Below are 23,241 nucleotides of genomic sequence, written 5' to 3' on the forward strand. Positions count from 1 at the left end.
AATCCCAGCTACTCAGGAGGCTGAGGTGGGAGAATTGCTTGCGCCCAAGAGTTTGAGACTACCCTGGGGAACCTGCGAGACTCGCGTCTCAAAAGAAGATGATTCAGAAACTATTCTGCTTAAATACAAGTAATACCCACGCCTGTGACTATAAACATTGTATAGATGCTTCTTGATTTACTGTGGGGTTGTGTCCTAATAAACCCGTGGTAAGTTGAAGATACTGTGGGTTGAAAATGCATTTAATACACCTAACCTACTGAGCATCATAGTTTTGCCCTGCCTACCTTAAGTGTGCTCAGAACACTTGCATTAGCCTATAGTTGGGCAAAATCATCTAACACAAAGCCTATTTTGTAATAAAGTGTTGAATATCATGTCATTTATTTAATACAGTCCACTGCAGAGTACAATATCAGTTGTTTACCCTTGTGATTGCGTGGCTGACTGGCAGCTGCTGCCTGCTGTTGCTGCCCAGCATCATGAGAGATGATCATAGCACATTATTGCTAGCCCAGGAAAAGATCAAAATTCAAAATTTGAAGTATAGTTTCTATTGAGTGCATACTGCTTTCGCACCATCATGAAGCCAAAAAGTCACAAGTTGATCCTTTTAAGTCGAGGACTGTCTGTAGTAGTATATTTGCTTTTACAGGATTATTACATCGTTTTTCCAAGAATAATATTTAATATGTTTTTATGTTGTGAGAAAATTTAGAGCTAAAAATTTAATGCAAAGTGAGAACTCCATCATATTTGTAGGCCATCAATAGCTAATACCTGTAGGAGCTTACATGTTGTGTAAAATTGTATATTACAAAGTTTTACAAGCCAGAGAAAATCAATCCTGTCTATGAATTATATTAGTTTTTGGGTTTTTTTTTGTTTTTGTTGTGGGGGGTGGTTATGAACCTATCTCTGGCTCTGAGTTTCCATTTAGACTTTATTGTCAGGGTTTCCTAATTCCCAGCTATCTACTTGCCTTTATTAACTTTTGACTTCCGTCTGACTTTCTGAATGGCTTCTTACCCAATCTCAACTACACATATTTTTCTTCACTATTTCTTTATATAACTCTCGTTTTGTATTTTTCACTGTGAATATATTCCTTCATACTGAGAAATTTATTTTCAGAAGGCTTAAATGTGTCTTCCAAGCACAAGTTTTCCATTTACAAAATATGGAATTGTTTTAGAATAACATTTGCTGAAATAGCATATAATCATGCATATTTGATGCATCTGTATCAAGTAGTATAAATTAGCCTTGATAATAAGAATTTAATTTTGAAAGTCATCACAAGTTGGAGGAAAGGAAGTTAGATTTGCCTTCCTAATTCTCTTTTATATAAGTTATTATGAAAATAAGTTTATATTTTCTGAATACTTATCAATTTATGGTGGCTGAAGAGCCCAGTAAATAGCTGAAGAACAGAGATAACTAGCTGGCATTAAAAACTTCTTGTAAAATGACCAGGTAGATAGATACTCATACGTGAAAAACTTGAATTAATTAAGTTTTTCAATTATTTGCTACATTTTGACTCCTGGCTTACTAAGGTTTTGGGGGGTTAGGTTATCAGTATCCTACCACATCTTCTAAGACTTTTAACTTTGTGTAAGTTAAACATCCTTGTTTATATTTCTTTCTTAGTGGTTTTTTTCTTAAACAGTTTATATAGTAAGAAGGGCTTAGGTAGTTTTAATGACACTTACTAATAAAACCAGTTTTCAGGTTAGAAAATAAATTGTAGCCAGGGACTTTCCAGTCTAAGGAAAAGCAAGAACAAATCATTATTTTCTTTTTCCTTTCATGTTTAGAGTTATTTTCATTTTGTATTCTACCAAAACACTGATTAAAGGATATAAAGGTTTAAAAGCATGTATCATACATAAGAGTTTGTAGTTAGGGACCTTCAATCTGCTTTGATGTGTATTTTTTTTTCCAGTTTTAGTTTTAAAAGTTAAAGTGGCCCCAACATTATTAACCTATTTAATTCACTGCTGTTTGAAATACCTAACAGGAACTGAATATTCTATAAGTATGACAAAAATCTGTATATCTATGTCTGTAAGTATGACAAAATTCTTTTGCTTTGGAAAAATTTTTAAGAGAGTTCTTAAAGAACTGTTCTTTTTGAAGAAGAGTTATAATAATAGAGTTAAACTGTATATAAATGAAAAGTTATATGTAGGTAGTGAGGGATGATTTATATTTAATATAATATTTGATATAAATTTCCATCAGTGGCAGATAAAATGAAGTATAATTTCCCAGAACACAAGATTTGATTTGACTCATTAGCAGTCAGTTTTTAAATTTTGAGAACATTTCTTGAATTTAAGTTTGTATTTCTGTACCTCCAAATAATTATGGTTCACCTTTTTTTGTGCAGTGAATACTAAAAACGAAAACTCAAGTATTCTCAACTAGATATGTGCTTTTTATGCATTAACTATTTCTTTTCAGATAGGGCAGGTGATGGTATTGAAGAATGTTCTATTTTTAGCAAGACATGGTTGAAGTTTAAAAGAATGTTTTGCTATGTAGAAATTTTGTATTAAAGATCTAAACGTTGAATAATTTGTCTTAGTTGAGTTTTTTCAGAAAATATTGTACATAAATCTTGACATCTTAAATGGTTTTCTGGGCAACTTTGACTTACTAAATGTCTAAGTTCTTAGAATATCAGTATAACATCAGTATCTTACCAATTTAATATTTAATTATTAAAAGTTCAACATGTATTTTATATTTATTTAAAAATATTGAAATTAGCGCCTGCTTTCACATCACCTCTGAGTATAGTATGTAACCAATTTAGATAGAGCTTTTAGGATAATTAATAAGTGTAACAGGATAAGTTATGGTTTATAGGAAATTATAGTCCCAAATGGTAATAATTTTAATCACCAGCAGAGGGCTCTGTATGTACATATATCTATAGTTAAAATGTTTCTTGACCGGTTCTTTTAGCCTAATGCAGTTTCCTTCCCATAACAAATTACTGACTTTTGGACTCCTTTTAGCCAGAGGTGAATGTTCACAAATAATTTTTAAAATCAACTTACTTCTCTGCTTCATTTATATCATTAAGAAAAAGTATGATTTACCAGTCAGATATTTCAACCCCTGTTGATTTGAAACAGAAAAATTGATTTTAATTCATAAATGTACTATTACATGGTTACTAAATGGTGAATATACATGCTTACTTATTTTTGAAATTGGTATCTAGTTTTTTGTATATAAAATTAAGAGTCTAGCTCTAGGATATATTTGTATTTTAAATTAACCAAAAGACTGTTTTGATTTTTATGATGGTTTATTTCTAGGTGTATTTTTACATATCCTAGCAGATACTCTTGGAAGTATTGGTGTAATTGCCTCTGCCATCATGATGCAAAATTTTGGTCTGATGATAGCAGATCCTATCTGTTCAATTCTTATAGCCATTCTTATAGTTGTAAGGTAAGTGTTATTGTTACTTTCAAGTATTAAAGTGAGACCAGGAGATAAATATGTTACTTAAATTATAGATCTAAAATACAAATATGTAATTATGTTGATTTTCCTTTGCTTGCTTTTTTTTTTTTTTGGAGACAGAGTCTCTGTCTGTCACCCAGGCTGGAGTACAGTGGCACGATCTCGGCTCACAGCCATCTCCGCCTCCTGGGTTCAAGCAATTCGTCTGCCTCAGCCTCCCTAGTAGCTGGGATTGCAGGCACCTGCAACTGGCTGTACATTAGTGCCCAGCTAATTTTTGTATTTTTAGTAGAGATGGGGTTTCACTACATTGGCCAGGCTCGTCTCAAACTGACCTCAGGTGCTCCACCTGCTTCAGCCTCCCAAAGCGCTGGGATTACAGGCATGAGCCACCGCACCCAGCCAGATACTCTTTTCATCTTCATATGTCTTCTGTGTTTGCCATGTATTTCTTACCTAGAGTTTGATGTTTCTTTTTGATATTTGGCAGTTAAACTTTTTGGTCATAATTCAAATCAGTAGTAATTTTCTTGAATCCAACATTATATCTATAGAATAAAATAATGGAAATATAAAATATGTTCACTATAGTTAGTGTATTAATTCTTTGACATCTGCATCTTACATTATTAAATGCAAAAGAATATCAAAGTCTCCTCTGCTAGAACCATTTTTATTCATAAAGTCACATTATCATTGTAGAAGTCTTGTAAAAGTGCTACCTGAAATGAATTACGTCTTTCTTCCCATCTAGCTTACAAAATTCTTGAGGCAGCATCTGCCTCCTAGCTCTTTATCTTTCTATTGCCTACTATAGTGCCAATGTATATGGAAACATGTATGTGTATAGGTGTATAAATTCTCAATAAATATTTGCTGAATTAGAGTGTACAGTTGTTATCTTTTAAGTTTAACTCATCCTGAGATACATTTTATTATTGGTCTAATGTTTATAATGATAAAACAATATGTTCCATTATTTTAAAGTCTTCAGTTATTTAAAAATTTACATATACACTGTATATGTCTTGACTGGACTATTTTTATTTTTTCATTGTAATTTTACTGTCAGGAAAACTTTTATAATGATGACAAAGATCTGCTGGAGGCCAGACTCAAGATTTTTATAGCTCATAGTTTATTAGAATAGATTTAATAGAATATGATGAAATCATAATGTAAGATGAGTCAGAAATGGAGATTTTTTTTAAAGCTTCTGCCTAAAAAAATAGGATATACATTTTAAACATACAGATGATTTTTAAATTTTTTCTAATTATTTGAACAGGGAAATAACTCTGCTACGTAAAAGTCTGTTATAGGCTCAGCACAGTAGCTTACAACTGTAATTCCAGCACTTTGGCTACTTGGGATGCTGAGGCAGGAGGATCTCTTGAGTCCAGGAGTTTGAGGCTGCAGATAGCTATGATGGTGCTCCTGCATTCCAGCCTGGGTGACAGAGTAAGATCCTGTCTCTATATAAAAAGGAAAATAAAAGGATTTCATAAAGTTTAAAATGCCTTTTCTTCTTCTTTGGAAATCTTACTGTACCTTCTTGAAATTTCAACTTAGATGTCCCATGTTCTGTGAAATCTGGTAATTTATTCACTGTTACAACTCTACCTCTGTATTTGTGCTTTTAGTGTTCACTTAACTGCTTCTAATACTTCTTAGAGTAGAATCTTAATATTCACTTTTGATTGTCTCCACTCTTACTATTCTAATTCTGGCTACAATTATGTCTTGCCTGGAAAACTGTAACAATCTCAAGGTTGACCTTTCTGTCTCCCTCTAAACACTTCACATTGGCTAAAATTATCTTTTGTTAATAAGGGTTATATTACATATAAAAATTATTTAAATCCTTTAATGACTCTTACCCTTAGATAGAGTCCGAACTCCTTAACAGGCTTCATGATCTATAACCCTTGTTGACCTCTTTGGTCTTTCTCAGTACTTCTCAATTCATACTTTGCTCTTCAGCCACAGTAAATTAGTTTTAGTTCCCTGAGTATGTTGTCAGCTCTCTGGATTCTGGGCTTTGCTCATCTTTCCTCTATTCAAAATACTCTTATACTTCATGTCTTCCTTGCCACACCCCCACCCCTTCCCACAGTTACTCATCCTTTAGATCAGATTCAGTTTAAATGGCATTTCTTTGGGAAGCATTTCCTGATTCTCTACCTCCCAGGTTTGGTTAAGTGTACGTATAGCACCTTATACTGTAGTACCCTTTTCATGGCATTTACTTACCATAGCCTGTTTATTACTGCCCTCGAGCTCCATTAGGGCAAATTGTTTTTTCATTGTTTTAGTCAGCACCTAATTCTCCCTGGCGAAAAAAAATATATATATATAGGTACCTTTGAATTTGAATCAAAATAAATTTGTGGGTTTTTTTCAACCTCAGAGAATTACTTTAATTCCAAATTGGGAATTCTTACTTAGTTCTGTTCTCACTCATTTATTCCTCTAATATAAATAAATAAACACACACAGACACACAAAGTAAACTTGTTTTACTGAATATGACACACATTATAAACTGCACAAATCATCTTCACTAAATATTAAGTAGGCCTCTCGCCTACTTACTCTTAGGATCTTCACTGTCTTGATCCTATATTATAATAGGGTAGTGAGACAACAAACAAATTGATAAATTAGACTGCTCAAATGCCAAACAGTTACTTGTATTGTGTAGATTTAAGATAGGATTATGTGATAGTGACTGAGTTGCCACTTTAAATTGAGTAGATCTGGAAGACTTCTGAAGAAGGGGCCTTTAACATGAGATCTTATTGTCGTAAGAAAAGCTTATCAGAGGAAGAACATTCTAGTCTAGGGATCAGTTGGTAGAAAAGCCTAGTGGTGAAAGCAGTTTTGATACTCAAAGGAGGCCAGCATGGCTGAAGCATAGGCAGTAAGAGGAGAGTGGTTTGAGATAAAGTTGGAGAAACAGACTGGGGAAGACTACCTAGGGTTAGGAGTTTGGATTTTATTCCAAGTGCAGTGGGACACGATATGGGTATTCATTTTAAAAAATGATTTTGGCTGCTGTGTGGATAATAGATTATAAGGGGGCACAAGTGAGAACAGGTAGACCAGCTAGAAGGCTATTATATTAAAGTGGACCAGGTGAGAGGCCATGGTGTCTTGGTCTTAGGTACTAACCTTAGAAATGGAGAGACACAGAAAAGTTAGCAAATGCTTTGGGGTACAGCTAACAAGATTTGCTTGAGAATATAAATGTATGGGTTAGGGCTGAGTGAAAGAGGGGAATTAAGGATAGTTTCTAGAGTTTTTATCTGGGCAGCTGAGTGAATGAGGTGTCATTACTGAAAGAGAGGGGACTGGGGTAATGTTTTTGTTTTTAAAGGGGACTGTAGATCAAAAGTTCTGTTTTGGATGTAAGTTTGAGATCTCTCAGACATTGATATGGAGATTTCAGATTGACAAAGAGTGTACAAATAGGCATTCTTGGAAGCAGCCAACTGAAGAGAAAGGGTTGAAAATAGTCCACACCTGGATTTAAAGTCATGGAGTGGCATTCATCTGGCATCGGAATTCATCTAGCATGAATGCCACTATTCCCACCCCTTCTGTTTTCCTGGAAAATATCCCTCAGTATGGTACTCCTGCCTGCTAAAACTGATTTAGTGTCAGGGGCCCTTTCAATATAGTGCTTCAAGCAACCACCTTGGCTTCCAAGGTAAAACTTATTTGTCATCCTTGTCTAGGTCCTACTGACCTACTTATAAACTTCTCTGTAACTTACATGAATACATAGTTTCAGGTCATATAATTGGATTCCTTTTTGTTATTGTTAAGCTTTAATATTTTTATTATTTGCTCTTGTTTTTCTGATACGCAATTACATATTTATTAGTCATTTCTTGCATTGCTATAAAGATACACCTGAGACTGGGTAGTCTATAAAGAAGAGAGGTCGTATTGGCTCATAGTTCTGTAGGCGTTACAGAAAGCATAGTGCTGGCGTCTGCTTAGCTCCTGGGGAGGCCTCAGGAAGCTTACAGTCATGGTGGAAGGTGAAGGCAGAGCAGGCATGTAGCATCGTGAGAGAAAGAGAAACAGATATGGGGAGAAGATGCCACACATTTTTAAATGACTAAATCTCGAAAGAACTCACTTACTATTGTGAAGACAGCACCAAGCCATGAGGGATCTATCCCCATGATCCAAACACCTCCCACCAGGCCCCACCTCCAGCATTGGGGATTACAGTTCAATATGAGATTTGGGCAGGCACACATATCTAAACTATATCAACATTTTTATTGTAAAAATTTCAAACATCACTGAAATGTATAACTTACCTGTTGAAAGGTTCTCATAATCCCACCCTTTGAAGATAACAGAAAAGTTTCATGTATCTTAAAATTCAACAAATGTTTTAGTACCCACTCTGTGCCAGGCAGTGAACAACATGGGCAAATGGCCTACCTTCATGGAGATTACATTTTGATATGGAGACAGTCAGTAAAGCAAATGAACATGCAAATAGATAATGGACTGTCAGTTGGTGACAAATGCCATAGAGTAGGCTAAGAAGATACTATTTTAGAAGGGCTTGGAAAGTCTTCTGCATAGGGTAATATTGGAACAGAGACTAAATGGTGGAGGAGAAGGACATGGGACTGCTCAGAGGAAGAATATCCCTGGTGAGAGAACTTCAAGTATAAACACACAGGCAGGAGCATGCCAGATATGAGGATGACAAGAAGGGCAGTGTAAGTAGAGTGCAATGAGCAGGGCAGAGAGTGGTAGATACATGTTTATATATCTGCATCTCTGGAGTTCAGGGAGCAGGTTGGGGTGGAAGATAGAAATTTGGGTGTCATCAGATTATATATGTTATTTAAAGCCTTTAATACACAGTTTGCCCTGAGACCGAGTATTGATAGAGGAGGGGAGGCCTGAGAACTGAGCCCTGGGGGTGGTCAGGAGGCAGTTGCAACCAAGAAGAATAAAGTGGAGTGACCAGCGAGGTGGGAAGAAAGATACAACCATTTGTTGTTTCAGAAGGCTTGTAAAGAAACCTGTTAAACAGGAAGAACTAATCAACTCTGCTAAATGCTGCTGGGACTAAGAAGAGCGATGAGAATGAAAGCCTGATCAGACAGAGTAGCTTCAAGAGAGAATGGGAGGGGAGGAAATGGAGATGGCAACTAAGTCAACTCCTTTTCAAAACCTTTTGCTGTGAAGGGGAGCAGTGTGATTGCCTGGCAGCACAGAGGGCCCATTTGAGGTTTGTGGTCATGAATTTAAAGTGAACACAACCAGAATAGTTGTATGTTTTTCTTCAGTCTTGTTCAGCTACTTGGTAAGAGGTATGGAATAGACAGAGAGTTGGATTTAACAGGTTTGGGATTTTGTCAGGTGAGTACTAACAGTGAGAAAGGGGCAAGGCAGGGATTAGAGTGGTGAGAAATTAAGATTTAAAGGTAATTGATACATGCTTAAAAAAAAAGTGTTAGGTTCAGTGGTCTAATCCACTTAGTGGCCTAAGACAGGGTCAGTCTAATCCACTGACCCTATCTTCGCTGTTTGGGAAGAAGTTTTAAGAGTAGAGGTATTAGGGGAAGTGATCCAGAAATAAGAAGGGTTGTTCAGATTATGAGATGCTTGGAATTGAGATCTTAAGGCCTAAGGTGTGATTATAGGGGCAGAAGATAGCTTAGCGTATAGAGACCTGGTGTTGGGTGGATTGCCCACATGGATAATTTAAATCAAGAGTAATGGAAAGAGTAGAGGTGGAAAGATAATAAGCCCATTACCAAATTTTTCAGTGACTGAAGGGGGACAATCAAGAATTGTAACCCTGATAATCAAGATGGGTAGAGGGTGGAATGATCTAATGGCATGGGCCTTAAGGAAACTGTGCCGTAGGGAAGAAGTAGCAGGAACTGTGATATATAGGGGTAGTGACAAGCAAGAAGGACATCTGCCTTACCACAAGCCCCAACAGTACTGGAGTGTAGGAGAGTCAGCACGTCTTAATCGTGCTCTAGGGAAGACAGTACCTTCCGTTGGTGGTCAGTTTTCAGGTAGAGCATGAACATGCTATATGGCTATTTAGAAAAGAGGCTGAGGATTTAATGAAATTGCATATTTAAAAGTAGTTTTTTAAAATTATGGTAATAATTATGTTGACAAACTTGGTAAAATATAGAAAAACATAAGGAAAAAATTACCTTAAGAGACCCATGTTAGTATTTTTGTGGGTTTTCTTTTGGATTTTTTCTTTTATTCTGAGATTCTTTTGTTTTGTTTTATTTTGTTTTTCATAAGATTTTTGTTTGTATTATGCATATGACATATTCTTTGTAAGAAAATTTTTAATAGTTTTCTGATTATAAAATGTGATCATGGTAGAAATTTTGAAAATACTGGAAAGCATAAGAAGTAAAGAAAAACTAGGATCACAACACGCAGAGGTCGCATAACCACTATTAGCAGTATTTCTTTACAATCATTTTTAGGCATATTTAAAAAAATTACTGAACTTCTACTATATGTAGATTGTTAAGCTTGGTCAGCATCAGAGAGCTTTCACAGGTTTCAGATGAAAGATAATAGTATAGTCATCATTTTAAGTCAATATTAAGTTTTGGATAACTAAGTTGTCAGCAAAGGCTTAAATTCAATGGTAATAAATGACAACAAGGTACAGAGAAACACATAAGAAAAATTCTTTTAAAAAGTCTGTGTCTAAACTATGCATTTATCTTTATATGTATGAGGGAGAGACTATATATAGAGAGGGAGTATGTGTGTGTGTGTGCGCGCGTGCGCGCACACGCATGTACACACCAGATCCCAATCAGCATTCATATATAGAGAGAATGTATTTCCCAGAATGTTAATTGGCCCTCTATGGGTAGTGTAATTTTAAAATTCTGTCTCTTGCCTAATTTCTCTATGGTAAGTCAACATTTTTGACTTAGACTTTAAACAAGCATAAGTTTTTTAATGGAAGTCAGTTAAGAAGTAGCTCCAAAGTACAAAATAAAGAAATTCTAGTTCAACCTTTTTTTCTTTTAAAAAAGAAAACAAACTGAATTTATTTAAATGTACACCTGATAATGAAGTATTTGCAAGGAGATCACTCTGAGATGATTTTCAAATTGGTAAAAATTTGCCTGATTTTAGGAAATAGTGAAAACTCTTTAAAAAATCAACTGAATAGAGTATAAAGAAGTATTTTTCCCTACCATTAATTTTTATATATTCAGTATTTGCAGTTCATCAATAGCAAGAGAAATAGTGGCACTCCTTATATTTTCTCTGGGTCTACTGTTGCTCAGTTGAAAACATGCCATGGAAATATACGTCTTTCCCTTCTAGGTTGCCCAGTGTTCCATTTTCACTTCCACAGTGAAAGTGATTTCTTAGAAAAAGACAGGTTTTTTTTTTTTTCCCAACATTTTCTACACAGACAAAGGGTGATAATAAATTTTGTGGTAAAACTGAGCTGTATTGTGATGAATTTTATTTCCCAATGAAAAACAGGAGATTGAATATAATGTAAGAGTGTGATTTTTTTATTTTCTGAAAATATGGTTCCTATAAGAGCTTTCAGAGTAGTTCTGCTCCTTTTTTCCCTAAGGTGAGTTGGGATAGAAGATGAATTCATAACTTAGAATGCAGAAATCTGAACAATTAGTTGTAGCTTTGAATCTGACTGCGATTTAGAAATGAGGCAATTTACATAGATCTGTAGCTTGATTTTTTTTTTTTTATTCACTTAAATGAAAGGGTTACCTATGCATGATGGATAATTATAAAACTAAGCAGGATGTAGAAATATACTTCGTTGCTGGTGTGGTATTTCTGAAGCCTTGCTAGTTTTTTTTTTTTTTTTTTTTAATCAATTTTCTGCAACTCACCAGTTACCATCTTGTGGTACTTTGTACTTTTTTAATATATATAGCATAAAATCATTTGTAAGTACAAAGAAAAGCTTTTTAACCAAAATAAATCTTTTTGTTAGGTCTAAAAAGTTTTAAAATAGTAGCTTAATTTTAGAGGAAACAAATTTTTAGAGGCAAACTAAGGTACAGACTTTAGAAATGATAAATAATGGTGTGTATAAAATAGAATATGTACTAATGGAAACAAAATGATAGACTTGAAATTCTAAATTATAAGAGATCATCATTGTTCATGAATACAGGATTTAGACCCTATACTGATTTTGATAAATCTTGTTGATTTCATATTTAAATAGAAAGAGTAGAATAGAATAAATTTGTGGCCTGTATGAAGTAAAAGGTAAGCATTTTTGTTTTTTTAATATGTAGAAAGTTACCATATGACACATTCTGAAGATTTTACTTTTTTCAAAATTGTTTTTGGGTGTTCCCTAACAATTTCCTTTGTGGTTTGCCTTTCAAGTGGTTATAATTTGTGAACTATTACTTTTGGGGACTAAGATAAAGGTAAACAGTTTGCCAAGATTTTAACTTGCTGCTTGTATATGTGCCTGTATTGTAAAATTGAACATATGGGAACATTATTGCATAGTTATTGTATTCTTTAACCATATATAAAACCATCATAGTAAGAACATTTATAAAAACTGATTCGTCTAACAGCCTTTCTCAATAGGGAAAGAATACCCTAATTCTATAAAGCCTCAATTTGTATGGAATTATTAACTTCTTACCTATTATCTAGATAAGTACAGTTATGTATTATCCTTGGGGGAACTGAGAAATAGTCGCTAAGATCATTTTCTGTGTTCATTGGTTCAGATGAGAAACCCTAGTTAAGAAAGGCTGGCAGAGGGTTTTATAATATGGAAAGAACACACTGAACATAGTAATGGTAAACAAAACTTTGAACTTAAGAACCTAATTATGTAAGAATATCATTTAGCAAAAATTCAGTAGTTTTTATTGAAACATCTGCTTTGTCCTCAACACTTTCTTAGGATCTGAGGATACAGTATCAGGTATTAATTCAGTACAACTACCAGTAAAGCACCATTAAATATATTTTAAAAATTCCTGACTTAAGCAAAATCTCCATTCATTTCCTCTCTCTGCCATTACATTACTACACACATACATGCACACATGCAGAATTCGTAAATATGCCTTAACTCTCAATGCCTCCAAAAGGTTGTAACTGCTAGTATTAGAGGTAAGGTTGTCTCCTGGCCAAAGAAGAGGGAGCAGGTTTTTTGGTTACTAGGATTGCATACTGGGTTTTATTTTCCATGCTCTTATTTGAAACTCACTGAGTATTTTTTTTTTTAATTTCTACTGTTCAGTTACCATACTTTAGTATCAGAGTTTAGTACTGTGCTCCTATTAAAATATTTACTGTAGAACCTAACTGCTTTTTGCATTATTTCTTGTGGGAAATTGGTGATTTTTAAACATCCAACTTAAAAATACCTTAAAATACAACCAATTTGTAAATTAGGAGTCTATTTGTAAACTGGATTTGTAAATTGGAGTTAAAGTGTTCTGAGATACCATCTTCCAATCAGTTATTCAGGAATTCATTGCTGAAATGTATTTGGTTTCTTTTTAAACATCAAGCATACTGTATTATTTTTTTCTTTACCCTAAAACCAAAAACTCCTCAAAATGTCAAATAAGAAGAGCTGTGGACAAACAGCAGAGCGTGCTATTTCTGCTTTTAATCTAACCCTACCATTTTTGTTGTTGCTATATTTAAACTGTAGTTTTTCTAAGAAATGCTGTGTGTTTCATTATTGACTTTATTGGAGTTTAAAAGCTAAAATAAAGGAAGAAATTTAAAAATCAGAGTATTATTCCTTTTTCACAAAAGTTTTAGAGCTGTCAGTCCCATAAGAAACTGCTTAATGGCCAGGCGCAGTTGCTCATGCCTGTAATCCCAGCACTTTGGGAGGCCGAGGCGGGTGGATCACCTGAGGTCAGGAGTTTGAGACCAACCTGGTCAACATGGCGAAACCCCGTCTCTACTAAAAATACAAAAATTAGCCACGTGTGGTGGCACACATCTGTAATCCCAGCTACTTGGGAGGCTGAGGCAGGAGAATCGCTTGAACCTGGGAGGTGGAGGTTGCAGTGAGCCGAGATTGCGCCACTGCACTTCAACCTGGGTGACAGAGCAAGACTCTGTCTCAAAAATAAATAATTAATAAGAAAGAAATTGCTTACTATGACCTTTTTGTGGTTTGTAACTGATATTTCTGTTACAAAGCATGAAAAAAATAAGTCAGTGGTGTAATAAAACTAGATATATATGTTAGTAGTAATTTAAAATCTAATGATGGTATATATGTGTAGGTCTGTTATTAGAAATCAAGTCAATGCTTTTTCCTTTTTATTTGTGCCTTATCATTGTATGATATGGGATTGCTTGGTTAGTGTAGGTTTATTTTTGAATTAAGGAAACTTACTGCAAGTGTGATAGAGTGCTCTAGAGAAGTGGTATACAAAGATCTCACCAAGTAACATGAGAGAGAGAAAAAGCTATACGCAAATAAAAACAATACAGAGCTAGACTATAAAAATGAACAAGGTACAGTATAGATGGTAATTTAATCAAGGGCCCCCTCTTCAAAAATTGTTGATGTCTTATCTCTGTTTACAGAATAAATCTTATGGTTAAAAAGAGCTCTGTTATCTGCCCCAACCTCCCTTTCAGCCATAGTTATTTTCCATAGCAGTTTGTATATATTATACCACTCTTTTTCTTTTTCTTTTTTCTTTTTTTTTTTTTTGAGACAGAGTCTCTCTCTGTCGCCAGGCTAGAGTGCTGTGGTGCTCACTGCAAGCTCCGCCTCCCCCTGGTTCAAGGGATTCTCCTGCCTCAGCCACCTGAGTAGCTGGGATTACAGGCATGTACCACCACACCCAGCTAATTTTTGTATTTTTAGTAGAGATGGGGTTTTACCATGTTGGCCAGGATGGTCTTGATCTCCTGACCTCGTGATCCGCCAGCCTCGGCCTCCCAAAGTGCTGGGGTTACAGGTGTGAGCCACTGCGCTCGGCCACCACAGTTTTTTTTTAGCTTTATCACTTGTTATTTATGGAGGATACTCTCTATATATTGCTGCCCTTGTACCTTTGCTCATAGTATTCGTATCTAGAATGCCTTTCTTCCTCATGATTCCCATCATTATCCTAACAATTCTTTAAGGTTCAATTCTAATACTGTTTCTTCCATGAAGCCTTTTCTTCCATCTCTAAGCTATTTGTTTTTACCTTTAAATTTATCAAGTTATTGTTTTCTTAAATGGTGGCATAGTGTATCTCTATATACATTCGTATACATACCAGTACATGAGCATAGGACTGAGTCTTGTTCAGCTTTGTATCATTGTGCTTTGTGCACAGTAATATTTGTGGAATTTTGGTGACCTAGATTGAGATTCAGGAGACTTGACTTACAGTTCTGGCTGTGTGGCATGCAAATTTCTGGACCCCTCTGTTTTCTCAAGTGTGGATTTTTGACTTTATTCTAATTTTCATGGTTGTACAAATAAGTACCGCTTTATGGAGTGTTTACAATGATACCTTTAGCCAAGGCTAATAATGGAAAGTAAGAATTCTCAGAATATAGCCTACTTCAAGGATATAGAGACAGTAAGTTATCAGGACCTGAGAACAGAGATAACTAGAAAGTAGAAATTAAATATTGCAGACTTAGAGAAGGCAATAGGAGCCATTTAGGTTATGAACTATAAGAATATAGGACTCTCATCTTTTCTTTGCTCTATTATCCAAATAAACCACTTAGATATTTTCATATTATGGTAAAAAGAATAAGGAAGTTAGAGGTTACATGTTCTTAAGGTGTGGAGATATAATATTTTCCTAAGAAATTATTTAAACTATCTCTGTGTAAATGGAAGAAGCAGAACACATCTAGTGAGGTTACACATAGATTATCTGTATCTATATCAATGTATGTAGGAATGCTTGTGTAGCTCTTCATTTTTGTTTAGCATTTTACATGTTCTTGTAATTTATTTACCTTCTCAATATTGCTGAGAAATAAATCAATGTTAAAAACAAATAAAAATCTGCTATTACTACCTACAGACATACTGTGTACCCATGTAAGAAACTACTCAATTGTAAATTTTTCTCAATAATTCAAAACATCTGTGGGAGGATCGCTTACGCTTGGGAAGTCGAGGCTGCAGTGAGTCGTGATCATGCCACTGCCACTGCACTCCAGCCTGGGTGACAGACCGAGACTCTGTCTCACAAAAAGAAAAAAAATTCAGTGCCATGATTTTCTATTTTTAGGTCGTATTTGAAGCTTCAAACTATTTGTGTTTAACATATGCTAATCAAAGCCTTCCCACTACAAATTTAGCTCATTTATTTTTAGAAACACCCTCTATATAACCTAATTGTCAAAACTAGCCTTCATTATGAACCCAATCCGTCAAATCATACTTTCAGAGAAAGTTCTTTCTGTCAGAGAAAGTCTTGCTTCATTTTTGAGTTACACAAATGACAACCGTCTTGACTGCATGAAAACCTGGGTTCCTCACATGGTACTTTTTATAGGCATGAATTCTAGTATGTTTCTAATAGTTACATCCAGTGCTTTATGCAAGTCAGTTTAAACTTTTCAGAAACCAAAACTAGTTCTTTACCATTTTTGCTACAATCTGGTGAAGTGTATCTTCTGCCATTTTATGCATTTTATGAAGCAGAGTGGTGTTGGAATAGGGAATGGAGTCTATCTAATGATAGACTTGGTGTCTAATTTATTTTTGGCTATCACCTATACACTGGAATAATCACTTATCAAATGTGATTTCTTAATTATCATAGTGAGCAACAATACTTTATATGAGGTTTTTAAAGCCAACTTTGTTGATGGCTTGGAATTGTTCAAGCTGTTTACTGTTTTTTAACCAATACTCCCAGCTTTCCTCTAAAAAAAAATTAATAGCTTTATTTTAAGGTCTGTATATTGTGTAAATAAATGACATTAAAGAGATACAGGTTTTTACTATCGTTTGACAGAGGTTTCTTGGGACTTCTCTCAGGAGTGATATATTCTTTGTCATTATCTGGGGGACAATAGAATAGAGATTATCACTAAACCTATCATTACTTTAGTCACCCCACTTCACAATATGTCTGAACTCAGAATATTCCTAATCTGGGCCAGAATACCTTGTTCTTAATACCACTCTTTGCCCTTAATAGGAATTACAGAAAACAGGGAAGCCATAAAACTATACCTCAGGTTTATGAGCAGAGACAAAGGCTTTTATTAAAGGCTTACCAGATACCAGTATTTCAAATTGTCTTCTTTTTTTCTTTTTCTTTTTCTTTTTTTTTTTTTTGCTACTCCAGTGATTTTCAAACTGGCATAGTTTACCATGGTAGTATTTTTTTATGGGTGAAATACATGCTTTTCTTTTGTCAAGTGGCTGAAGTGGTAATTGTGAGATGGGAAGGGAGCAATAGAGAACTTACTGATTTGCTAGACCAATTGTCTCAGTCTGGTGTCTGGTCAGTTTTGGAATGAGTACCTATGGAAGTGGAGGATCTGATATTTTATTATCTTATAACTATTCTAAACATCTTTCAGAAAGTATATGGGTATCCCCAAGGGTATTTTTTTGTGATTGGTGTCACCAGAATTGTGAAATGTAGTACACATTCCTATATGTACTCTAATTTGAAGACTTCTGCCCTAAATCTCAGTGGTACCAAATTGTTTGCACTTTTTAGAACATGTTAAGTTAGTTTATACCTCTGTATCTCTGCTCATCAAGTATCTTTTCCTTAGAAAATCTTGCCTACTAATGTCTACCTTTTCAAAATAATTGTGATAAACGTAACATAAAATTTACAATTTTAATCATTATTTACCTTCTCAGTATTCCTGAGAAATAAATCAATGTTAAAAGTAAATAAAAATCTGCTATTACTACCTACAGACATACTATGTACCCATGTAAGAAACTGCTCAACTGCAAATTTATGTCAATAATTCAAAACATTTGTGGGAGATTTTGAATTATTTATTTAAACATCTGAGTATTTACTCAGAAGTGGAATTGCTGGATCATGTGGTAATTCTGTTGTTAATTTTTTGAGAAACTGCCATGCTCTTTTCCATAGCTGCCACACCATTTTACATTTTCACCTACAATGCAGAAGGGTTGTAATTTCTCCACATGCTTGCCAAAACTTGTTATTTTCTGTTTTGTTTTTTGTTTTTATTTTTGTTTTTTGTTCCTGTTTTTATATACCAGAAAACCCATAATGTAATGCATATCAAGTGGTCTTATTGTTATTTTGATTTGCATTTCCCTAATGATTACTCATGTTGAACATTTTTTCTTGTAATTGGCCATTTTATATATCTTCTTTGGAAAAATGTCTATTCAAGTACTTTGTCCATTTTTAAATTGTTTGTTGTTGTCGAATTGTGGGTGTTCTTTATATATTCTGGATATTAACTTCTTATCAGATGTATAATATGCAGATATTTTCTCTTTTTTGTGATTTGCCTTAATTTTAATGTTTTTTCTTTTGTTTCCTAAGCTTTTGGTGGCATATCTGAGAAATTAACCACACCAATGTCATGAAGCTTTCTCCTATGTTTTCTTCTAAGAGTTCTATAGTTTTAGGTCTTACATTTTATTCTGAGTTAATTTTTATATATGGTGTGAGGTAAGGGTCCAGCTTCCTTCTTTTGCATGTAAAAATCCAGTTTTCCCGTCACCATTTATTGAGAAGACTGTCCTTTCCCCCATTGAATTGCCTTGGCATCTGTGTTGAAAACCATTTAACCATGTATGTGAGAGTTTATTTCTGGGCTGTCTATTCTATCCTAGTGGTCTATATGTCTGTTTTTATGTCAGTGCCACACTGTTTTTATTACTATTGCTTTGTAGTAACTTTTGAAATTAGGAAGTATGAGACCTGCAACCTTGTTCTTTTTCAAGATGTTTTTGACTATTATGGGTTTCTTGAGATCCCACAGGAATTTTAAGATAGATTTTTCTATTTCTAGAAAAAATGTCACTGGGATTTTGATAGGTAGCTAATGTCTACCTTTTGAATACCTCTTATAAAATTCAGCTCAAGGAATATCTCCTTTGTGAAGCCTGTTTTAAACTACTATATAGAAATAATTGTTTTTTTAATTTTGTGCTCTAAGCATTTCTTTCTTTTTTTTTGAGACAGAGTCTCGCTCTGTCGCCCAGGCTGGAGTGCAGTGGCCGGATCTCAGCTCACTGCAAGCTCCGCCTCCCGGGTTTATGCCATTCTCCTGCCTCAGCCTCCCGAGTAGCTGGGACTACAGGCACCGCCACCATGCCCGGCTAGTTTTTTGTATTTTTTTAGTAGAGACGGGGTTTCACCATGTTAGCCAGGATGGTCTTGATCTCCTGACCTCGTGATCCACCCGTCTCGGCCTCCCAAAGTGCTGGGATTACAGGCTTGAGCCACCGCGGGCTCTAAGCATTTCTAACACCTGTCACACTTCATTAAACTTACTTAAGTGTTTCTTTTTACTAGACTGAAGAATTGCCATATGTATTAGTTTTCTGTTGCACATAACACATTGCCACAATTTTTCCAGCTTAAAACAATACTCATTTATTATCTCACAGTTTCTGTGATCAAGAGTCTAGGCAGAGCTTAGTTGGCTCCACTGTTCAGGGTTTCACAAGACTGAAACCAAGGCGTTGGTTGGGGCCATAGTTTCATCTGAGGCTCAGAGTCATCTTGCAAGCTTACATGGCTGTTGGCAGAATTTGTTTCATTACAGCTGTGTAACACACAGCAGCTTACCTTTCCAAGGTCAGCAAGAGAGCATCTGATCTCAGGAAGAGCTCCAGTCCATCTGTTAAAGGCTTTGCATCTGATTAAATCAGGCCTACCTGGAATAATGTCTCTCACTCGCTCTCTCTCTTTCTGTCAATTTCAGCTTTTATTTTAGATACAAGGGGTACATGTGCAGGACTGTTACATGGGTATATTGCACCCAAGTAGAGAGTATAGTACCCAATAGGTAGTTTTTCAACCCATCCCCCACTTCCTCCTCTCTCTAGTAGTCTGCAGTGTCTATTGTTCCCATGTTTATGGCCATGTGTAAATCAATAGTTAATTCCTTAACATGATAAATTACATACATCACAGCCCTGAAGCCTAAATTCCTTTCTTAAGGTGTAATACTAGAGGCATTACTACCAAAATAGGGAACTAGACAAGGATTCTCTCTGTTGCCTCTGGTATTTCACATAGTATTAGTGATCATTATTAGCCAGTAACATTAGACAAGAGAAAGTATTTGAGACTTAGAAATTGGAGCAATGGTTTTTTTAATGCAAAGTATATAATTATATGTCTGTACAGCACATGAAAGTTGATGGGAAAACTATAACAGACAATTAAGCAATGTTACAGATATAAGATTGATATACAAAAATCAATGTTCTTTATATGTAAACAAATTCCAATTGAATGATGTAATTAAAGAGAAGACACCTTTTAAGCAGGAACAACAAAGATAATATAGAAGTTAAATGAGTAAAATTTACACAAGGAATTTAAACTCTTTAAAAAACACAAAAGTAGACTTAAACCGAGCCTTTTTTGTCAATTATGACATTTTTAAAGAATCAGCTGGCCAGGTGTGGTGGCTCACACCTGTAATCCCAGCACTTTGGGAGGCCGAGGTGGGTGGATCACGAGGTCAGGAGATTGAGACCAACCTGGCTAACACAGTGAAACCTCGTCTCCACTGAAAAAACAAAACAAAACAAACAAACAAAAATACAAAAAAATTAGCTGGGCATGGTGGTGGGTGCCTGTAGTCCTAGCTACTCGGGAGGCTGAGGCAGGAGAATGGCATGAACCCAGGAGGCGGAGCTTGCAGTGAGCTGAGATTGTGCTACTGCCCTCCAGCCTGGGCAGCAGAGCAAGACTCTGTCAAAAAAAAAAAAAAAAAAAAAAAGAATCAGCATCATAAGCATGTCAACGCTTTTTAGGTTTATTTATACAAATTTTAAAATATTCTAATAAAAATGCCAGTAGGTCCTTTTATTCTGAGGAAGAAATAGTAAAAATTGATTTTAAAGTTTATAAGGAAAAACAAACAAACAGGAGGAATAGCCAAGTAAATCCTAGAAAAGAAGATGTAAAATATAAAGCCTTTATAATTAAAATAATGAGATACCTGAAAGAGCAAGAAGACTAATGGAGCAGATTAGGAGGTCCAGAAATGGGTTTATATATAGATAGTGGCTTACTAATGATAAAGGCGGCACCTCAAATCAGTGGAAAAAAGATGGCTTTCCTAAAAACTGGATAGCCATTTGGAAAAAGATAAATTTAGAGGTCTATCTTATACTATATACCTGGAAAAATTTCAAGTGGGTTAGTGTTTTAAAAGTAAAACATAAAACCATGCTAGTATTAAAAGAAGGCATGGCTGAATTATTTATGGTAGCATGAGAATATTAAGGGGTAACTGTAGCTCAAAACTAGAAAATCAGTAAGAGAAAATATTAATGAATTAAGCTACATTTTAAAAAAGAATTTTGGCATAAGAAAAAAGCAGCATAAGGAAAGTCACAAGATGTAATAAACTAGAGTAAGTATTGGCCACTTAGATCATGAAGGGCTAACATTTCTAATATAAAGAAAGCTTCTAAAAATAAAAATAATTTAATTAAGAGACCAACTTCCTGATAGAAAACTGGGCAGAAGTATAAGTTCATTTAATTTACATGAAAAGAAATACAACTTTAATGTAATTAATTTATTTATTTTAAAAGACACATTCAGTGTCACGATTGGACTATAACATTTGGCAGTCAACAGCATGGATGCAAAAAAAAAATCTTACATTAAAACCCTTCGGTAGACTGCTTTACATTTTCCACAGAACATAAAATAAGATAACCTGTTGTTAATTTTTATACAATTAATCACAAATATAGTCTTCATGTTTTTTGCCCATATACACAAATATTGTCTAAAATATGTCTTCTTTGTAGCAGCTAGATCCTGCCACCACTGTGCTTGGCCGAATTCACAAATCTGTTGTAACCTGTAGCTTCCCTCTCACTTCTCTGGCTCTTCTCTCCCGCTAAGCTTTATTTCCTAGCAGTAATTAAAATCTTCTGCCACTGCCATAGCTTCTGAAGCTGTTGGAACTGCCACAGCCACCTTGGTTTCATAGTTTGGCAAATAATTTGCCTCCACCACCATAGGGGCCAGATCTGCTGCTGCCAAAGTTTCCTTCCTTCATGGGTCCAGAATTTGAAGACTGTTGCAATTGCCAAGATCATTGTAGCTTTCACCACCTCCAAATTTGCTTCTATTATTACAAAATCCATTTTAACCATCCCACTGCCACCATATCCACGACCACCAGGGCTACCACCAAAGCCACCATGACCACTAAAGTTTCCACCACAACCAACATTGCCATTCCCACCAAAACCACCTCCACAACCACCACCAAAGTTTCCAGAAGCACTTCACCCTTTTTGGCTAGATAAAGCACTAGCCATCTCTTGATTTGACAGAGCTTTCCTAATTTCACAATTGTGGCCATTCACAGTATGACATTTCAGAATGACAGTCTTATCCACAGTCATGCTTACAAAGGCCAAGCCTTTTTTCTTGCCACTGCCTTGGTCAGTCATGATTTCAGTCACTTCAATTTTTCCATACTGTTCAAAATAATTTCTTAGGTGATGTTTTTCAGTGTACTCTTTAATGCCAGCAACTAATATCTTTTTCACAGTTAAGTGGGCACTGGTCTTTGAGAGTCTTCTCTTGAGCCAGCTCTCTTTGGTTCCACAACTCTTCCATCCACCTTCTGTGGCTTTGCATTCATGACTGCATCCACCTCCTCCACAGTGGCATACATGACAAAGTCAAGGCCCCTGGAGTGCTTGATATTTGGATCTCCTATTACCACACAGTCTGTGAGTGTTCCCCATTGCTCAGAATGGCTCCTCAGATCTTCCTCAGCTTTGTTTCAAAGCTCAACCCTCCAGTGACAATGAAGAGCTTCCATAGCTGTTTGGGCTCTTTAAGAAACTAACTGCGATATGACAGCAGTGGGAAGAGAGATTTTCACAGTGCCTCCTTGGCGGCATCCTCTGGCAGGAAGCACAAACAACTTTTAAACATAGAAGAGTGGTTCAACTCACCGTATAAGGAAGAAATAGAAATTAAAACTGCATTGAGACACCACTTCTCACCCATCAATAGATAAATGTCCAAAGGTTTGCATAATCTTTTGACAAGGCTATGGGTAAAGTAGGTACTCTCATACTTTGCTGATAGGAATGAGAGTAGTATTAACTCAGAGAAATTTGGCAATGTCTAGCAAAATTAAATATGCATATGCCTTTAATTAAGCAATCACACTTTTAGGAATATATCCCAAAGGCAAATTTGCAAAAAATATGAAAGAACGTGTCTATAAAGTCATTCTTTGTGCCTTTATTTGTAATAGCAAAAGATTGGAAGAACACAAATGGCCGTCTCTGTGGAAAAAACACACTCAAGGTGCTTTTTCTGTTCTCTCACCCAGCAACAATCAACACAGTCGACTTCTGTGAAATGTGTGGGTTTTTTTCCTCAGACACCAAGCAAGTGTTAACCTGAAATAATCAAAAGAATCAGAGTCTAGCTTTATTCAAGTGAAAGGCTGAGAATGGCCATCTGGGAAACACAAACTCCAGAGAAATGGAGTCTGTGCTCCCAAATTAAAAGTTAAGGTCTT

The 23,241-nt window shown here is 35.3% G+C and overlaps 1 protein-coding gene across 1 annotated transcript in view; it reads left to right on the top strand.

Annotated features, from left to right (window-relative positions):
• The window catches only part of SLC30A7 (solute carrier family 30 member 7), an 85,143-nt gene that overhangs the window by 23,230 nt on the left and 38,672 nt on the right, over positions 1-23,241 (top strand). Inside the window, exon 8 of the mRNA XM_050745306.1 lies at positions 3,336-3,471. Coding sequence (XP_050601263.1) covers positions 3,336-3,471 — 136 coding nt within the window. The remainder of the gene's footprint in view (positions 1-3,335; positions 3,472-23,241) is intronic.

Source organism: Macaca thibetana, chromosome 1, assembly GCF_024542745.1.
Source record: "Macaca thibetana thibetana isolate TM-01 chromosome 1, ASM2454274v1, whole genome shotgun sequence".
In the NCBI taxonomy this organism is placed as follows: Eukaryota; Metazoa; Chordata; class Mammalia; order Primates; family Cercopithecidae; genus Macaca; species Macaca thibetana.